This window comes from Diadema antillarum, unplaced genomic scaffold, assembly GCF_040938485.1.
Source record: "Diadema antillarum isolate AM-2024a unplaced genomic scaffold, OU_Dant_1.0 seq00001189_RagTag, whole genome shotgun sequence".
Classification (NCBI taxonomy): domain Eukaryota; kingdom Metazoa; phylum Echinodermata; class Echinoidea; order Diadematoida; family Diadematidae; genus Diadema; species Diadema antillarum.
The window spans coordinates 809,033-828,288 of NW_027271987.1; the positions used below are offsets into that span (position 1 = coordinate 809,033).

Sequence of the window (19,256 nt, forward strand, 5' to 3'; positions counted from 1 at the left end):
CAATTGTAATGAAGTGTGGGTCCCACACTTTATTAGAATTGTGGTTTTTTTTTTGGATATCTCAGCCATTTCAAAACCAATTTTCATCAAATAATCGTTGAATTCCTCGTAGAATTACACGCTCTTTCATATTTCATAAGAGGTTTCATAAGAGGTTTCACCAAAAAATGTTAGAAACCTGAAATTAGGTCTCAACCAAAACTGCACGATCCCTGTAATACTGACCAACATCATTTTGAAATGAAACAAAAAAGAAGAAAATGACACTGGCTACCAGATCACGTGAGCAGTCCCTTTAAGGCTGAAAAATCATACAAATGTGGAACTATAATACACATTCAAATTATCAAAATATGAAAATAATACGAGAAAGATTTTCTTTCTTTCCTTCTTTTTTTTTTGCTAGAAAATTTTCCAAGTATTTCACCATGTCATGAGGAATAAACTGTACTGTAGTAATGCACAACCAAATTATCAAAATACATGTACGCCTGATGGAAATGATACAAGAAACTTCATAAAATTGCAAGCCTCAGCAAGAAACTTGAATTGAAAGAGAAAATATAATAGAAAACTGTTGATAAAGCTTTAAAAAAATTAATAAAATTGAGAAAATTAAAGGGAGGCAGAATTCACTCTTACAGGTCACGTAGAGCGATTTGCTTCCTAAAATGGCCGCTTTTGGGCTCCATGCATGGCTTACTGCGAGAGTAGCCCTCATGCGCACTTCTGTGCTCTGTTTGTCATGCACGTAAAGTCATAAGTACAAGTTACAACACTGGAGTCTGTGACATGGCAGAACAGCCACTGAAGATGTGAGTACCTTTCTTCATTGCTTTTATGATTCTGTCATGAACATCATGCTTGCGTAAAAATGTACCACATGTCCATCTCTGTCTCGCAGTTCCTTGAAACGCTAACAGTATGGAAATAGTGCAACGAGGTAAATTATTGTAAAGCACGCGTGTTCAGTCCCACACGTTTATCTCTATGTTGTAAATATACTGAAGTTTGCTTTGAATAACGTTAGAGTTCTAAATATTACGTTAGGCCTAACGTTAGATCTAGAATGGAGTTGGTCTAGACATGATAACAAGGGTAGATCTGTAGAGTTCTATAAATGTTACAGTTGATATTAGGGTATAGATGTTCTGGTGAGCTGAGGTAACTAGATCTAGACCTAGACTCCGTCTAGGTCTAGTCCATAGAAGGAACGTTAAGAAGAGCAGCCAGTCTAACAAGTTAGGGTTCTAGTCATTGTCATTGTCACATTGACTTCTTAATCTGTAATCTTGGCTCTCTACTAAGTCTAGGGTAGGGCCTAACAGTTAGGTCTTAACGTTAGAACCTAGTCTAGTCCCATTTGGCCATGCTCTAATCTAACCTACTTTAATGTCAGTTCGGGAAACCCACTCACAAGGGGGGCCCCTCCTTATAAGTAACCCGTCCCCCTTATAAGTAACCCCGTCCCCCTTATAAGTAACCCCCGGGGCACCCCTTATAAGGAGTCTCCACGCTTTTTTGCAATGCAACGCGAAAATGAAAGGACTGCGGCAATTCGCTTGATTATGTCCATAAAGCTTCACAAGTTTCCTAGTTACTCACGAAATTTGAGCAAAATCGGTTTGAGGCATCATATCTAAAATCATGGATTTAAATGCGATGTCAAACGACCCATGCGAATGCTGAAATGCGAGCGATTACTGGCGTGAGTGTCGCCAGGCGCGGCGGCGCGGCAATGCTTGAGTGCAGACGTGGCGATTGAGTACGAAGAAAGTCTCCGTACTCAGTCGCCACGTCTGCACTCAAGCATTGCCGCGCCGCCGCGCCTGGCGACACTCACGCCAGTAATCGCTCGCATTTCAGCATTCGCATGGGTCGTTTGACATCGCATTTAAATCCATGATTTTAGATATGATGCCTCAAACCGATTTTGCTCAAATTTCGTGAGTAACTAGGAAACTTGTGAAGCTTTATGGACATAATCAAGCGAATTGCCGCAGTCCTTTCATTTTCGCGTTGCATTGCAAAAAAGCGTGGAGACTCCTTATAAGGGGTGCCCCGGGGGTTACTTATAAGGGGGACGGGGTTACTTATAAGGGGGACGGGTTACTTATAAGGAGGGGCCCCCCTTGTGAGTGGGTTTCCCGAACTGATGTGGACAGGAAAATCCATCTGTCTGGTCTTCTGGAGGAGCTAGTGTAGAAGTGGAACTGTAGAAGCAAGACTCGAGAGTTTTTATCATTTCTGGAAATTCTTGTTTGGGATTTTTTTTTTTTAACATTTAAATCTAAGGTCTACTGTTCTTCTCCATATCACGATATAGGCCTAGACTAACGGGGGTTAGATCTAAGAGGAGATTCTGTGAAGCCAGATAAAGTCTTGGGGGAATATCTCCAATATTATGATCAGATAATTTACATACTGATCTTTCAGACAAACTGAACCTACCAAGAGCCTCTATTTATTCGTTTCTATAAACTAGTCTAGAGGGCTAGACTCTAACTAGGGGTATTGATCATTTATCATTCATGCATGAGCTCAGCACTGCTTAGTTACACAGCTAGCTGAAGACAAGCTGAGCAGTAAGTAGTGGCAGTATAATTTACAAAAGATTTGGATCATCCTAGATGTAGATTGCCTATCTCATGATCATGAAGTTCTCCACTGCCACATTATTTTACTTGAAATGTTAAAGGGGAAGTCCTGGAGTCTAGAAAAATAAAAGTTAGTCTAAAGAGAAATCTTACTTACTAATACTAGCACAACAGTCAACCAGTGACTAAAGTGTTCCAAGGTTCGATCAATATTAGATAAAAATAACCAGCTGATTACAGAAGTTACTAAATTGTGCCCAACAAAACAGCATGTGGCTAGAAACTCTAGTTGGTAAAGACACACACATGTGGTTATAGGATCCTACTATAGTACTACACTGCATAAAGTAACAAAACTTAGCAAATCTTTGACAATTCACAACTTTTTTTACTTGTAATCAGATGTTGATGAAATTGCCATTTTCTTGCCATATTTTACTCCTTCTTTCCAGGCTATTATTACACTATGCCTTTGAACTGATCTGGGAGTCCCTTGAGGCTTTAATGGCTTTACTAACTTAATTGAACGTGTGGGCCGAAGGGTAACTGACACAATGATTGGATTTGATAGGTGTACCAGACATACACCTGGTAGCTACGTAAGTGATGAAAACAGACTAGTATCAACTTTATGTACACGTGTATGTTGCATATGTTTGGGTGTTTTTAACATTCGAAATGGCAAAGAGTTCCTTATGTCCCCCCCCCCCCCCCCCACCAAGTTGCACAAAACAAACAAACTAGGCCTACCATTCCTTTTTACCGATAATAAACTAAATAAAGGTTATGCCATTTATGGGAAGACTTCCCATATTAAACCTTTATTTAGTCTACCATCAGCAAAAAAAAAAAAACAAAAAAAACCCCAGCAACCTATCTAACCATTATTTGTGCAAACTAGTGGGGGGGGGGGGGGGGACATAAGGAACTCTTTCCTCGAAATGAATTGTGCTGTCATGTCTGAAATACACAGTGTATTCCATTATCCGACAATGTCAATGGCAATGTCATGGTCAAGAAAATCATTAGTAAAGTAGATATAGGTAAATGCTATGCTCAACAAGAAACCATAGATAGCAGGTACCGGTACTAAATAAAAAGGTAGTAAGAGTATGTGCAAAATCTATAAACAGAAAAAACAAGTGAAGCCAGGCCAACAGTGATATATATGCCCAACTGTCAATTCAAGGTCTCGTGATATGTTTTGATGCACTGCTCATTTTGTTACATTATTATCTTCCCAATAAAGCCTGGTCTGTGGAGATGTGGAGGGGAGATTTTCACAGCTCTTCACAAGAATTCGAAATGTGATTAAGAAAGCAGGACCATTTGAGGTGAGTCTGGAGATATGCCATGTCCCTGCAGATGTACAACGTAGCACTGGCCCATCATTGTGCAATATAAGGGTAGACTATATCAAACAAATGCAATCTACAGTAGCTTTGTAAAATTTGAACAAAAAATGATAGTGAAAAAAATAAAATGAAGATTGAGTTATGCCTAGTCACAGCAAATTGTGTGTCTATTCTTTACAGTTTCATTTTCACTACATTTCTTATTACCTAGATGGACCAGCCCCACCCCCTTTTTTGTTAGCAAAGTTTTATTTTCAATATATATTCAGATTTGGAAACACTCCTATTGTAAGTTTGGTGTTCTCTATATTTGACATCCAGCAGTCATGAAATTGTCTAGTATTCAAAAAGGCGGTTCCTTCTGCTTTTCTGCTTCTCTTTCCTTTTAAATGTCCTCTTCATAGTTTAATGTTATTTGCATTAGTTTTATAGTGATGTGTACATACCAGTTATGTATGAAATTAATGTAAACTTTATCTTCATGATGCCCTGAACTTTACAGTCATTATCCCTTTCAGCAGCTCCTTTGTGCTTGTGTGAAGCAAACAAGTGTAAATCTCACTTATTTATGTTCATAGTGTCCATTAATAGTGAACATGCCCAGGGCAAGTACAAAATATTTCAAATGTGCCTGTGATCTTTCATTCTCTATTTGCACTGACTGCATTCTTGTGAATTCATGTGAATAATAGATTCAATTCAATGTGGTTTTCAGATGCTTCTATGTGTGGGAAATTTCTTCGCAACTAGTGAATCTGCCCTGGCAGAATGGAAACTTCTTCAATCTGGTAAAATGGAAGGTGAGATTTTTCAGCCTTTATCCCAAATGCTACTATCATTTGGTGGAGGGGTAGTGGGGTTTACAGGATTTTTGTAGGTTCTACTTTTCACCATGACATCCCCCCCCCCCTCCGCTTTTGTACCCCTCCCTGACAATCTCCTTCGAAAGTGATATGAATAGCAAGTACAATGTACAAAGATATGCTGTGTTAAGGAAACCATGAGGAGTTCAGCTGGGTTTATTAATTTTTTTTTTTTCACTTTCTCATTTGACCCATCAGCATAAAAGCTCCATGAAGTTCCATACACTGTATATTGATTCACCAGCTCTCCTATGTGATATAATTTATCCAACTTTATTTCTAAAAATATACCACTAAAATAGACTGAAAAATATGGTTACTGGATAGACACACTTCTGAGAAAATTGTCTGTATAAAACCTTAAAGGGATTGTATAGTTTTGGTTGAGACCTAATTTCAGGTTTCTAACATTTTTTGGTGAGATAATAAGAAACCTTGTATGAAATATGAAAGAGCATGTAATTCCATGAGGAATTCAACGTTTATTTGATGATTATTGGTTTTGAAATGGCTGAGATATCCAAAACAGAGCGATTCTGATAAAGTGTGGGACCCACACTTTATTATGATTGCTTTGTTTTACTTTGTTTTTGGATGTTTCAGTCATTCCAAACCAAATTTTCATCAAATAAACTTTGAATTCCTCTTAAAATGGTATGCTCTGTACTATTTGTTTTCTTGGAATCTCGCAAAAACTTAAAAGCCCAATTCTCATCTCCACCAATACTGTACTATCCCTTTAAGTGTGGCAAAGCATGTACATGTACATTGTAGGGGAATACTCTTTCATAATTGCTCTGGGTATTATGTTAGCACTACAATACCAGATAAGTAGCAAACCAGTTAACAGTATGTTACCTGCCAATGATATGCATATCCAATAGTTGTAGTACTTAAATAGCAAAGCAGTTAACAGTATCTTTCCTGCCAATGGTATGCATATCCAATAGTTGTAGATATTACTTTCATCTGCTTTGTATACCAAGATGAAAATATGTATCTTTGCCAGCCATGAGTAATGCTGAGCGATTTTATTCTGCTCTGAAATGCTCTGTTGTAGTACCCATTTCAACGTACATCTTGGGACCTAATACTTCAGACCACGAAATCTTCTACGATGACAGTGATGGATGCAGCATTTGTGATAACCTCACTTTTCTTGGTAAGTCCAAGTGAAGCATGCCTATTCAAAGGTGCCATTAAAAGCCAGTTTGCATTGGCCTGTTCAGAAACAGATGTTATGTATGCTCTACCCTTTATACATTGTACTTCAGATCTGTTCTAGATGTTCTCATGGGTGGTCACTTGATGGTAGTGGTGATGATGATGATGATGATGATAATGATAATAATAATAACAATAACAATAATGATGATGATAATAATGATAATAATAATAATCATGATTATTATAATTATAGTAATAAAGATAATATTGATGATAATAGTGATAATGATAATAATAATAATAATAATAATAATAATAATAATAATAATAATAATAATAATAACTGTGAACTCTTATAAAGCACTCATTTTACCTAAAGAGATAAAAAATGGTGCTGTGGAAACAATGAATAGTTAGATTACATTATATACAACATAGTATCATAGAAGATAGAGCATAAGAACAATAAGCAAACAAACAGTATACATGTACATGTAGACAATCAGCAATTCAAATTAATAAGGTAGGTATTAGAGGTTCAATTTGAAAGCATCAATAGAAGGTGTTTGATGTAGAGATGTTGGAAGGTTGTTCCAAAGTTTTGGGCCCATGTATGATCTTGAGCATGAAAAGGAGACCTTCCAATTCTCTCTTACAATATAGCACCATCGGTGGCTCATGGCGTCAATTTGACAATGCCTCCCTCTTCACCTGTATTTTTTTCTTTTATCCATAAGGTCATCCATATACATGTAGTGATCCCCAGTCACAGTTCTGTGCCATTGATGGATGTATGAAGGTCAAGTGTCAAGGGTCAATCTTTAATTGCTCTGTTGATGTTGTGGCACAATGAGCACATTAGGCTGTTGAATGAAACTTACTATGACACGCTATGTGTTTTGCAACTATCTCGAAATAGGTTTTACATCATAATGAGGTTAACTCAGAAGAGGGTAATCTTGTCAGTAAGTTACATAGAACTATAGCATCACCACAATCTTTGTGGAATACCTTCTGCATCTTCCTTTGCATTGAGTCCTTTAAAAATGTGTGGAGAGAACACCTCAAAACTCCAATATTTTGCCATGCATAGTGTAGTCAAATCACTTGACTGTGTGGATGGACCGCCTCAAACTCCTTATACAGTGTACTCCCATTGGCGTTATAACAAACACCGTTATAAAAAAAATTCTGGTTACAAAGAAATAAAAATCAAGGTCGCAAAGTGATCAGCTCTATGCTTTTTCTTGTTATACCCCCGCCAAACGAAGTTTGAAGGGGGTATATAGGAATCAGCGGACGGTTGGGCGGTCGGTCGGGCGGTCGGTCGGGCGGTCGGTCGGGCGGTCGGTCCGTTGCAAATCTTGCGTCGCGAACTACTTCCTCAGTTTTCAACTGATTCCCATAAAACTTGGCACAGATGTGTGCCTTGGGTTGTAGATGTGCAAGACATATTTTTTGACAGTACCCAAAAGTACGTTGCCATGGTAACGGCATATTATGGGCAAAAATGGGTACAAATCTTGCGTCGCGAACTCCTCCCACAGTTTTTGATCAATTTTTATGAAATTAGGTACAGATGTTCGTCTGAATATGTTAATGTGCAAGACACATATTTCCGCAGTGGCAAAAAGTGCGTTGCCATGGTAACGGCATGTTATTGGTAAAATATAGGGCAAAATGCTTCATGGCAAAACTGCTTCATCAGTGTTCTTCCAATTCTCATGGAATTCATATTGAATGTTTGTCTTAGGATATAGGTCAGCATGACACATTTCTTGACAGTGACAAAAAGTATGTTGCCATGGTAACAGCTCACATATTATGAGCCAAAATGATGGAAAATTTTGTGTTGCAAACTACTTCCTCAGTTTTTGCCCAATTTCCATGAAACTTGGTACAGATGTGTGCCTGTGGTTGTAGATGTGCAAGACGCATTTTTTGACAGTACCCGAAAGTACGTTGCCATGGTAACGGCATATTAATGGCAGAAGATCAAGGAAAGATCTTGCGGATTTAACTACTTCCTCAGTTTTTTGACCAAAGCTTATGAAATGTGGCACACACCTTGATCTTGGTGGGAAGATGTGGAAGACATATTTTTCAGATGTGTCGGAAGCTGCGTTGCCATGGTAACGGCATATAAATGGCAGAAGATCAAGGAAAGATCTTGCGGATTGAACTACTTCCTCTGTATTCGACTGAAGCTCATGAAATGTGGCACACACATTGGTCTTGGTGGGAAGATGTGCAAGACATATTTTTTGGACGTGTCGGAAGCTGCGTTGCCATGGTAACGGCATATTAATGGAAGATCAAGGAAAGATCTTGTGGATTGAACTACTTCCTCAGTTTTTGACAAAAGCTTATGAAATGTGGCACACACAATAGTCTTTGTGGGAAGATGTGCAAGACATATTTTTTGGACGTGTCGGAAGCTGCGTTGCCATGGTAACGGCATTTAAATGGCAGAAGATCAAGGAAAGATCATTCCTTGGGTAAGACTGTCGTCACGGGGCGGGGGTATTAATCACCTTAAGTGATATTTCTAGTTTATGTGTTTGGTTATAACGAAATTTCAGTATAACGAAAGAAAACTGCCAGTCCCGAGAACTTCGTCAGAACGGGAGTCCACTGTATTTTGTCATGCTTAGTGATATCTATAGATACTCTTGACGAAGTTATGAAACTGTCTTTTTTTTTAAGATAGTCATTTATGCATGTAGATGATGGGATTTGCACAGCACAATGACTGTTTTGTATTTGATCACTGTCATATGGTGTCCCAGATGCAATCCAAAGAATGATATTGCCATAAGGATATGATTATGATGAGAGTGAAGGGTAAGATGCAGTGTGCTGAACTTATCTCTTGGACATTTTGTCATTCTCAACCAAACCCAGGTAAACGGGGCATCTACTCGACAGCGTCGGGCTTGCAGATTGCATACCTGAGTGGAACAGAGTCCAGTGGTGCTGGAGATGCTTGCCACTTCACAAGAGCAGATATAGATGCTCTGGGCTTGCCCCTGGTGTCCAACAGCAAATTCAAAGGTGTGGATGTACTCTTGACATCTCAGTGGCCAAGTGGTGTGACGCAGTATGCCAATAATGCAGTAAGTTCCTATGCACATGATTGTAAAAACATTAATGATGATGTCAAGGTCAGGGCTAGAAATCTGTTTAATGTCTGCATTCACGCAATAGTATGATCTTGTTACCTCCACCAAGGGAGGAGGTTATGTTTTCATCGGTTTTGGTTTGTTGGTTTGATTGTTTGTGTGTTTATTTGTTTGTTTGTTTGTTTGTTTGTTTGTCTGTGTGCAAAATAACTCAAAAAGTTGTTCAAGGATTCAGATGAAACTTGCAGGAAAGGTTGAGAATGCTTAAGGAACAGATGATTACATTTTTTTAGTGATCAGGAAATTTTATGGATTTTTTTGAAGGATTTTCGATATTTTGGCAGGTAGGGTCAATGAACTTGGGAGTTCAAGCTGCGCATTTTTGAGGTTTTCATACGCGCACGAAAGTGCATGCTCTAGTTTCTGCTAGGGCGAGGTGCGCCGCGCAGCCGAGGGTTTATGACAATACAAAGGCTTCTATATTGGGATAACGGGCAATTTTTCAGCATGCAAACTCTGGAAGAGCAAGATCATTGGTGGAAAGTAGCTGCTTGATGGAGGTTTGCGCTCTGAGAGTGCTTTTCTAGTATTTATATTGAGATTATTGGTTAATCAGTGATATTTCCCTCATCATCAGGCTCTTGCGATGCAAAGTCAAGTACGGTTTGTAATATATTTATTAATCAAATATATTTACCAATGGCAAAATTTGAGCGAAACATGAGATTAGGATGATATTGCAAAAATAAATGTTTGTTTCACTGGCTTGCAGGAGAATGTCAAACCTGTAAATCCGTCGTCTCTCATCGGAGATCTGGCCCTGGCGCTTCGACCCCGTTACCATTTCTCAGCAATGCAGAATGTCTTCTATGAGAGAACTCCGTACAGGAACCACAGGATCTTAGCAGAGAGTGCCAAGCATGTTACGCGGTTTCTTGGCCTTGCTAAAGTTGGCAATGCAGAAAAGAAAAAGGTTTCATTTATTTATTTTTTCTATCCTTCTCTCAAAGCCTGTCCTAGATTAACTTGTAAACTTATGTGACATATTTGATCTAGATCATCAAAATAGAATTCCTTTATCAATAGATAAATTTTCTTGTAGAAATTTTCTGACATATTTCACAATCAAAATAGAATTTTGGTATCAGTTGATACTCTTGAATAAGGGCACATTTGCATGATTAACAAATGCAACATGATTGAGGGTCTTGGAGTGAAATTCACCTGATGTGAAAGAGGAGATGAGGCACACAGGGAACCAGGCATATGAAAGTATCACAGCCCATTTATCTATAGTTTAGCCATTTAAGTCATCATAAGGTAATCTTAATCTTTTTTAGAAAATGCTAGTACTGAAAAAATGCAAGTGCTGGAGAAAATAACAGTTCTATGGTGTAAATTCTAATGCAAATAGATTTATATTTGTCTTTGCAAGAACTTTCCATTTGCATTATTCATGGAGGACCCATAGAATCAGATAAATAGGAACTACCATGGTGGACAGATGCAGTGTCAGAGTAAACAGAAACTTTAGATTTATCTTAATCCCTTATCACAGATATGACTCACATTGTCAAAATAACGTGTGACTGCTGCATAATGTACTGTATCGACTGTTACCATTAGAGAATATTGGACATTGAGATGTTTTAGAAGACACTGCTTTTGCCTACCAGTGATTGTCAATGTTCTTTATTTTTTCCCCATGTGTTTCTGCAGTATCTGTATGCTTTCAACATCACACCCATGAACAGACTGAATCAGGTAGAGTTGGTCAAACAGCCGGACGAAGTCACCGAGTGTCCGTTCTCCTGGACAAAGAGACCTCGCCAGGAAGAAACGGAGGTATTTTACCAAAGTAAAGATAGTGTGTCAGCTTCCACTCGTGAGAAGCTTGCAAACGTGTAGATACCAGCTTGATAACTCAGCATGCTAACGTCAACACTGCATATTGTGCATAGGTGTCAATCATTTTAAGTGCTTTTATGTTAATCAACGTAGACCAATTTGGAACGGAGAAAAGCGTTGTCTGAAGTATAGTTTCAGTTATCCACTGTAAACGTGTGCTCAAAGTAAGAATTATTTCTGGTAGTATTTTGAAACTTATATTCATGTGCAGTCTGTATTTGAATGACTGAAGTATGGATCATTGTCTGCATGTAGGCCTATATATGTACCTCCAGTCTGTTATCGCTGTTCTTGCTGAATAGTACTGATGAGCCAGGGCCCTGTTTCATTAAACTGTACGTAAAAGTTATGTGCTATACTTATCAGAATTTTAATGATTCAGGACAAGAACTGATCACCAGTGGTTCATAAGTAGTTCATAAACTTACAAACAGCTTTATGAAACACCCCCCCCCCCCCCCCCCCCCCCCCCCCCCCCCGGTCATTTATCATGCATTGTGATGTTCATCCCAACAACTGATAGGTTTTATGAAATTAATCGAAGTGTACTTTTTTCTTTTTGTATGACTTCGGAAAGATCAAAAGAAACAGAAAACTATGAAGAATCAAGTTTAAATGTTACGCTGATGCAAAAAGGGAACATTTACGACTGATTCGCACCTCTGTCTCACTGTGCCACCTTCCAACCAGAACAAGCAGTTCTTCTTCTCAATGGGTGACCGGTCAAAGCAGGGAGCACATCAAGGGCACAAGAGGCATCACCACCAAAGGGGCGGAGGTCACCAGCGACAGGAGGGTCAAAGGTCAGATGGAGAGAGGCAACACAAAAGACCCTTCAAGAAGCATCGTAGGTCATAAGAGGAAGAGGGCTTCATCAATAATTACGGCAGTATCAAATGACACCAAGGATCATTGTCGTCAATATTATAGAATGAAAGGGACCTCCTTTAATTCACATACTGTATGGCATGTTCTTCTCTCTGTTTTTGTTGTTTTATTTTGTTTTGTGTTTTTTTTTTGTGTGTGTGTGTTTTGGTTTTTTTTCTTAGTGCTATTGATGATCAAAACTAAAGTAGATATGGTTGGGATGTGAGGAGGTGTTTTGTGTGGTAGTTTTGCCTATATTTCCAAACTGCTTTAAAACTAGGATTACAGAAATGTGTTGCATGTACACAAGAGCCATCACATTTTTTTACATTTTTTTTTTCCTGCAATGAATGGAAAATGGCTTATGATAATAAGGCAACTTTTATCAGATTTATATTTGTGACATTTGGGCCAATGAGCATGCAAAACGAATGCTTTGGTTTGAACTTTTTCTAAGAAAAAGTAAATATTATAGCCGTTGACTGTAGTCAGGGAGCCGAGACGACAGATGAATATTAAGTGTGTTCCAGTTCATTCAGTACATGTACCACCTGCCATCATGGGTTAATAACAGTCTTATGTTTTTGTATTTATAACAGCTCAGCCCACAGGTCCGTGCTGGTTTTGTCTTGGCAGTCCAGAGGTTGAAAAGCATCTTGTTGGCAGTGTGGGAACATCGGTGAGATATCCATTTCTTGAAATTGATCCAAATGAAAGCATGCATATGCACAGCTTGTAAACATGGTGCATGTTCAACGAAGTACACCTATCTTGAGCAAGTTGTAGACTGTAACAGCAAATGGTTAGTTATGTTAGCTAGATGTATGCTATGCTTAGACCATTCGAGGTTTGTACAAAGTACAAAGGTGCAGGAGTGAGTACCACACAGACGTATGATTTTGTGTGTGTGTGTGTGTGTGTGTGTGTGTGTGTGTGTGTGTGTGTGTGTGTGTGTGTTATGAAGTGGGGATAGTATAGATCCTAATCAAATGATTGGTTAAAGAGATATCATGTGACCAGTCTTTTATTCTACCCACAATAGCCACATATACTTTTCACTGGAAATATTCTTATGACCAGTATTAACAACCGCTTATCTACGCTCAGCTGCATTGCCTGTTGATAATAGATCATACCTGCCAACTGTTCAGTTTTAATCTGAATATTCAGATTTCTCACTGACAGAAAAATGTATTAATGCATTAATTTCAGTGTGTTCTGATTTTTAGGAAATATCTGTTAATAGTAAAGTATATGAAATTTATGAAAGTTCCAATTTTTTAATAATTTTTCTTTGTTTGTTCAGATTTATTATGTCTCAGGATTGGCAGGTATGATAAATGCATTACAATTATTCATACATGGTTCAGTTTACAATAGCTGAACCACAAGGCAAGTAGGAGTTCAGCACTAAAAATTGACTTATTTCTGGTAACATTTTATTTTAGTGAAATGACAAGGATCTGTCACCATTTTATGAAACAAATAGTGCGCATAATTTTGTCTGATGTTAGTAACTATCCACCTTCTCTCCCTTCAACAGTCCATAGTTACTACAGAGGAATAATTCTCACTAATGTCCTCTATAAAGTGGCTTATTTGTATAATAAGGCCTTTTCTAAGGCAGGCCATTACATTGCACTCCTGTTATAACGAACACAGTTATAACAAAATTCCGGTCACAACAAAGTCAAAATTCAGGCCACAACATTGTCCACTCTATGTATTTTTATTGTTTATTTGTTTGGTTATAACAAAATTTCAATATAACGAAAGAAAACTGCGGGTCCCGAGGTCTTCAATATAACGGGAGTCCATTGTAAATAAGAGTATCACTCAGAGAGAAAACTTATATTTTATTTCCTCAGTTATGATCACTTTACGATTCTGACCACCACTTACTCCTGTGATTCTGCTACAGTGCTATGTGGCCCTAGCCAAAGGAGCACTTGTCTCAGACCACTGCTTAATTCTTCCCATTGGACACTACCAGTCTTCCCTTGATCTGCCTGAAGTAAGTTTTATACTTTTCTGTGTGTTTTCTTGTTTATTTTGCATACATATAGCTAATGATAGTATACTGTAAATAAGGAATGTTTGCGTGCATATTACTTTCGCTAATTTCTAAAGAGCCAAGATTTACAACATTGAAATGCATGCAAATGTTCTTGTCTACATTATACGCATTGAATGTTAGAGGCAACTGGTGAAAATTTTGTGCTGTGTAAAAGGGTATTGGATCCAATTTGCAAAAAATTTCATGCCACAAAAATATCATGTTTTACAGTACATTAACTTCTCACAATGTGTATTGATATTGATTCTTGCCACCTAACAGTGCAAATCTTACATTTTCATGTTTGTACCAGTTTATCTGTTGAGGTACATGTTCTTAATTTTCATTGCATCGTTGATGTTTGCATTTATTTATGCAGCATTTGTTGATTTTCATTTGTTTTCCCTTTTTTTACCCCCGACATTGTAGGATGTACAAACAGAGTTAGATCAATTTAAGTCTGCACTGAGGAATTTCTACAAGTCTAAGGGGAAGACATGTGTTATCTATGAGAGGAACTTCAGAACACAACATCTTCAGCTACAGGTACACCAGTAGTGTCAGTGTGTTATTTTTTTGTACTTTAATGATGATGCAAGTCTGTAATTTAAAGACTGACCTCAATCCTCAACCCTATGCCAATGGGAATAGCAAATATGTGTATGTGGTGTACAAGTATTTGATCATTGGAAATGACCACTTCTTAGTGGCAATAGCTTATGATAATGACTTGCTGGCTTTGATGTGTAAATGTACTTGACCCTGATTAAGTACATTTGTTGTCAGCAGTAATCGTTTTAATTTCACATCTCACCTTAACATCTTTGGTGACGTTTAGCAGAGCAAAGATTCAACTTTACATACATTTGTATAGGTGATATAATCTGTCTTCAGTTACCAAGTAGGACACAGGGCTGGCACTATGTTTTTCAAAGTGAGGGACCGACTTTATGGGAACAGGGATCAATTCGTTTTCAGGATGGGGGAGGGGGTGTTTTGCTGTTACTTTTGTACCAAAATAGGCTGACAAGCAAAATAACAAAAGGGGAGGAGCGTCTTAACATATTTCCTGCATAAAAGTAGGGGGCCCAAAAAGTCAGACCCTATATTTTCCACAAAAAAGTACCTCAGCCTTTGACCCATGTCTTGTATACAAGAATGTGAGCAATTTTAATAAGAGTTTTATGGGTTATCCAGGTCATACCAGTGGACAAGTCAAAAGCAGATGACATCAAAGAAGTGTTCTTCAGGATTGCAAAACAACACAAACTGGAGCTGGCAGAGATCCCCAAACATACAGAACTCAAACAGGTAGAGCTAATTTTCTTTTCTTTCTTTCTTTCACTAGTTCTGTTTGTAATTGTTTATTTCTAGCTTGGTTTCAAGGTTTTTAAGAGGATCATTTCTATCACAACACACACTTATTAGGACATAACAGTGAGTAGAGAGTTTGGTACCAAACACTTTCAGAATGTGCGATTTGTAGACCTATCCACATCAGCAGGATTCAACATGGAAGTGGCTGTTATACTTTGATATCACAGTTAGTCATACAAAATGTATAGTGTTTTTTATAATAACAAAGCAATTCATGTTGCATCTTGTATAATGTATATGAATTCAAAATGCACATCAGAAAGGACTTTACTGAGAAGTGTTGAATCTTTGTGTTCGTCATGAATATGTCTATAAGCCTATCAGGGGGGGGGGGGGGACTCAGTGTTGTTGTTGTTGTTCATTTTCCATCTGTGAAGATGGCTGGATAGCCCATATTCAGCTACACTAAGCTGGTCTTCCATGGGGTCCAGTTGGATGTGCGGTGGGACCACTTCACCGGGTTAGACACCCTGCTCTTTTCGATGAATGAATGAAGCGGGATCTTTTACGTGCATGAGCTGTGACTCTCTCATACACGGGACCTCCATTTTATGTCCTATCCGAGGGACAGAGTGTTTTGCCTCTTGCTAGAGGGGACGGTATGTTTACACACAACATTGCTCAGTCCAGACTCGGGTTCGAACCCGGGCCGCGTGATCGTGAGGCAGACGCGCTACCGACTGAGCCAACTCACCGCCCTGTACATACAGACAAACCTCTTTACTAACCCAACTCTTTATAGAGTGGCAGGTAGCTCAGTTCCAAAGATTGCAGTACGGTTGCCTATGTGTTTGTCAACATCATGTTTAACAGCGGATAAGTCAAAGCATATGGGAACACCAAAGTGGCAAAATTTAATTGTATGTGCAAATAATAATCTTTAATTTGAAGTTTGTGTGAGGTGATGCTCTTGTATGTCTACCCAGATATGTTTTGCTCCAGAAGAGTTGACTGTGCTCCTTTTGTGTTTAGATTCTCTCCTGTGGATCCCCATATTTCTATGCTGAATTAAACAATGGTGAGAAGCTCCTTCACAGGATCAAGAAGTTCTTTCCTCTTCAGTTTGGCAGGTAAGTGACTGTCTTTCATTTTGGTTTTATTTGCATGTCGTTTTTCAGTGTATCATACCAGCAGATTTCAATTTGATAAATTTAATCATTCATACAGAAGGCAAACAGATGCCTTATCATTAAAGATAAGGAATAATACTGATAGTAGGAAAATTCAACATATTTTCACTTTTCTAGCTTAATGAAAGAGCACTTGACTTTTGAATACTACTGTCAGAAAGTAGGGGGATTAATATTTCCATTAATATATGTCAGTAACAAGTTAATTGGCTGTGTACTTCTCATGAAAAATTAAGTTTTGTAGGATTCTCCTTGCTTTCTTTATATCGCTGTCCATAATGACATCATGAACTCTTATCCAGTGATGACAGCACTGAAACTTTAAAAATTCATAACTTATGAATCAATGATCTGATTTTCCTCAAACTTTCATTGATGTGTTCTACTAATATTGTTAATTTCACTCGATCCACATTTATATGTGGGCTTTGATTTCATTTAACCATGACACCTCACATGGAGAATATATCAGTAAAGGCGTACTCTGATATGAAAACTTGCGTCTGCCTTGCAGAGAGGTGATGGCAGCGGAGGAGCTGTTGGACATGCCAGACAGGATCAACTGGAAGAACTGCAACTACACCAAGGAGGAGGAATCCAAGATGGCCGCTACATTCCGAGAAGACTTTCAGCCGTTTGATTTCAATGAATGACCGCGACTCTTCCTTGAAGAGAGGAGCAGACTCTCCTTGGACGTTCACATGACATGATAGGCGCAGACGAGAGCCGACTGGCCGAACTGTGATAACGCAAACACCTTGAGAGTGATTACCTGTCATCTCATTGTGCGTGGTCGATTTTGACACCTTCAGAGGTTCACATTTGCACAGAAGGCAATCTCTGTTTGGAGGACCACGACCAAGCCTTTGGCATTGTGCTCAACATTGACAAAAGGGTGGAATTGGTTGCAGTGCAGGCAAATTGCTGTGAAGCCTGGTCATGAGACTGTTGGATGCATTCCTAGTGGAATTTTAATGAATGCTTCAGGATTTGTTAATCTCACCTCACCAACAGTCTGTACTGCTTTCCTTTTAACACTGTGTATTTCATATATGCAAAAAGATTTTTTTAGTAGCATATATTACTACTTCAGACATAATGCGATACCTTTTGAGGTATCCAAATGCATATAACCCCCAAAAGTGTATGAGTGCAAGCGTGGATCAGTGTGGATCAATTAAAAAAATCAATGTATGACAAATGACCAATCAGATTACAGAGATTCTAAAGCCCATTTTATAACACTTACCAGTAAATAATTTGAGTTCCGAAGTGAAGTATCCAGCAAACGACAGGGGTTGTTGATGAAAATCGAAGTAGAAGAAGCATAAGATATCGTGGATAGTATACAATACCTATGCTCTTTAAAAAGTTAGGTGGAATTAAACAGTAAACTGCACTGTACATGCTATATCATATTTGGCATATCAATTCCAGTGATTATTTTCATCTGAATTATCAATTTCTCACTGGTTGTCTTTTGAAAGTTGGAAAATGAAAGCAACATGCTATGATGTTATAGTAAAACCAATGGTAATCTTTTAAGCGTTTGTTACAGTATCATCACACATATTTCAGAATGATATTTTGACCATGCATGACAGGTCCAACATAGCATTGCACAGATTAATTTTCCAGTACAGTGCACTCCCGTTATAACAAATACGGTTTATAACAAAATTTTGGTTATAATGATTTAAAGATTCAGGCCACAAGGCTATCCTCTCTCTGTTTTTTATTTGCTTATTTGTTCGGTTATAACGAAATTTCGATATGACGAAACAAAGTTGCTGGTCCCGAGTAGTTTGTTATAACAGGAGTCCACTTAAGTGCTGAATTTATGCATTCTGTGCATTTCAGTAAAATCTGATATAAGCAGACCTCTTCGTAAGTTGGAAGTGAACAGAAATGATAAAACCTAGAGAGTAGCCTCCAACACATTTGAAATCAGACTTGTTTGTTTGTATTGAACTTGATACTCATTTACTGTTGTTTTTTAGAAATCTTTTTGGTTTTGTTTGGTTGTTTCTTTGTTTTTTGGCCCATTTGGAAAGTAACATAAATATCAGTAGAATGTAAAAAAGTCTGCCACTCCCCAAATTTGGTGATTCATAAAAACCCTGTAAAATGAAGAATTGGAAATTTGATGAAATGAATATGTGAGCAGACAGTGGGCTCTAATTGTAATAGAATCATGGTCAGTGCTTTTCCCTTTAGACTGGCATATGCCTCATGAAATCAACCTCATTTACCTGGACTTAGGTCTGGATAAAAAAATGGTTCAACTTTATACACGAACTTCAGGGTCCATGTACATCACATTTGCCTCGACTCATTTGATGTTGGACTTTTTTATTGATGTTCAAAATGGTGTGTGTAATGCCAATTGTTTCCATGTTTGTCACAGTTGTAAATTGATTAGAATGTGAATAAATTTAAAAAGACCTTTTTTTTAAAAAAGAATATACATTACCTTTTTATTGTGATGAGTGACTTAAATTCCTAACAACAACAACAAAATGAAAATAAATGGAAAAGTTAGATGATATATGTGCACATAACTGTATTATGTGCATCTGTGTATGGTATTGCTGTAGTATGCTAGGTATACATTTGCTCTCACGTTCAAGTCTTGTGGAGAAGTGTGAACACACTCTTCCAATGCTTCATAAAGCATCATGCTGCCATAGGCACTTCATGGGCATTGAGTGTTGTGCGTGTGTGTGTGTGTGTGTGTGTGTGTGTGTGTGAATGTATGTAGATGTGGGGTAAAGTGGACTCCCAAAATTTAACAAACACAGTTATAACGAAATT

General features: G+C 38.1%; 1 protein-coding gene across 1 annotated transcript; it reads left to right on the forward strand.

The window, feature by feature from the left end:
• The first annotated feature begins 757 nt into the window (after nt 1-757).
• On the forward strand, nt 758-17,808 carry LOC139744552 (CWF19-like protein 1). Its single transcript, XM_071654987.1, has 14 exons — nt 758-815; nt 3,847-3,931; nt 4,668-4,752; nt 5,876-5,977; nt 8,887-9,098; nt 9,877-10,077; nt 10,824-10,949; nt 11,703-11,859; nt 12,479-12,558; nt 13,801-13,893; nt 14,365-14,481; nt 15,133-15,246; nt 16,285-16,382; nt 16,957-17,808. The coding sequence occupies exons 1-14, from the start codon at nt 793-795 to the stop codon at nt 17,093-17,095; spliced, it is 1,632 nt and encodes a 543-aa protein (XP_071511088.1). The 5' UTR covers nt 758-792; the 3' UTR covers nt 17,096-17,808.
• Nucleotides 17,809-19,256: the final 1,448 nt, after the last annotated feature.

Coding starts and splice junctions, on each gene's coding strand:
- LOC139744552 (XM_071654987.1), top strand. CDS start 793: ATGGCAGAACAGCCACTGAAGAT. Junction 3,932..4,667: donor AGAAAGCAGGACCATTTGAG/GTGAGTCTGGAG, acceptor TGTGGTTTTCAG/ATGCTTCTATGTGTGGGAAA. Junction 13,894..14,364: donor CTTCCCTTGATCTGCCTGAA/GTAAGTTTTATA, acceptor CCGACATTGTAG/GATGTACAAACAGAGTTAGA.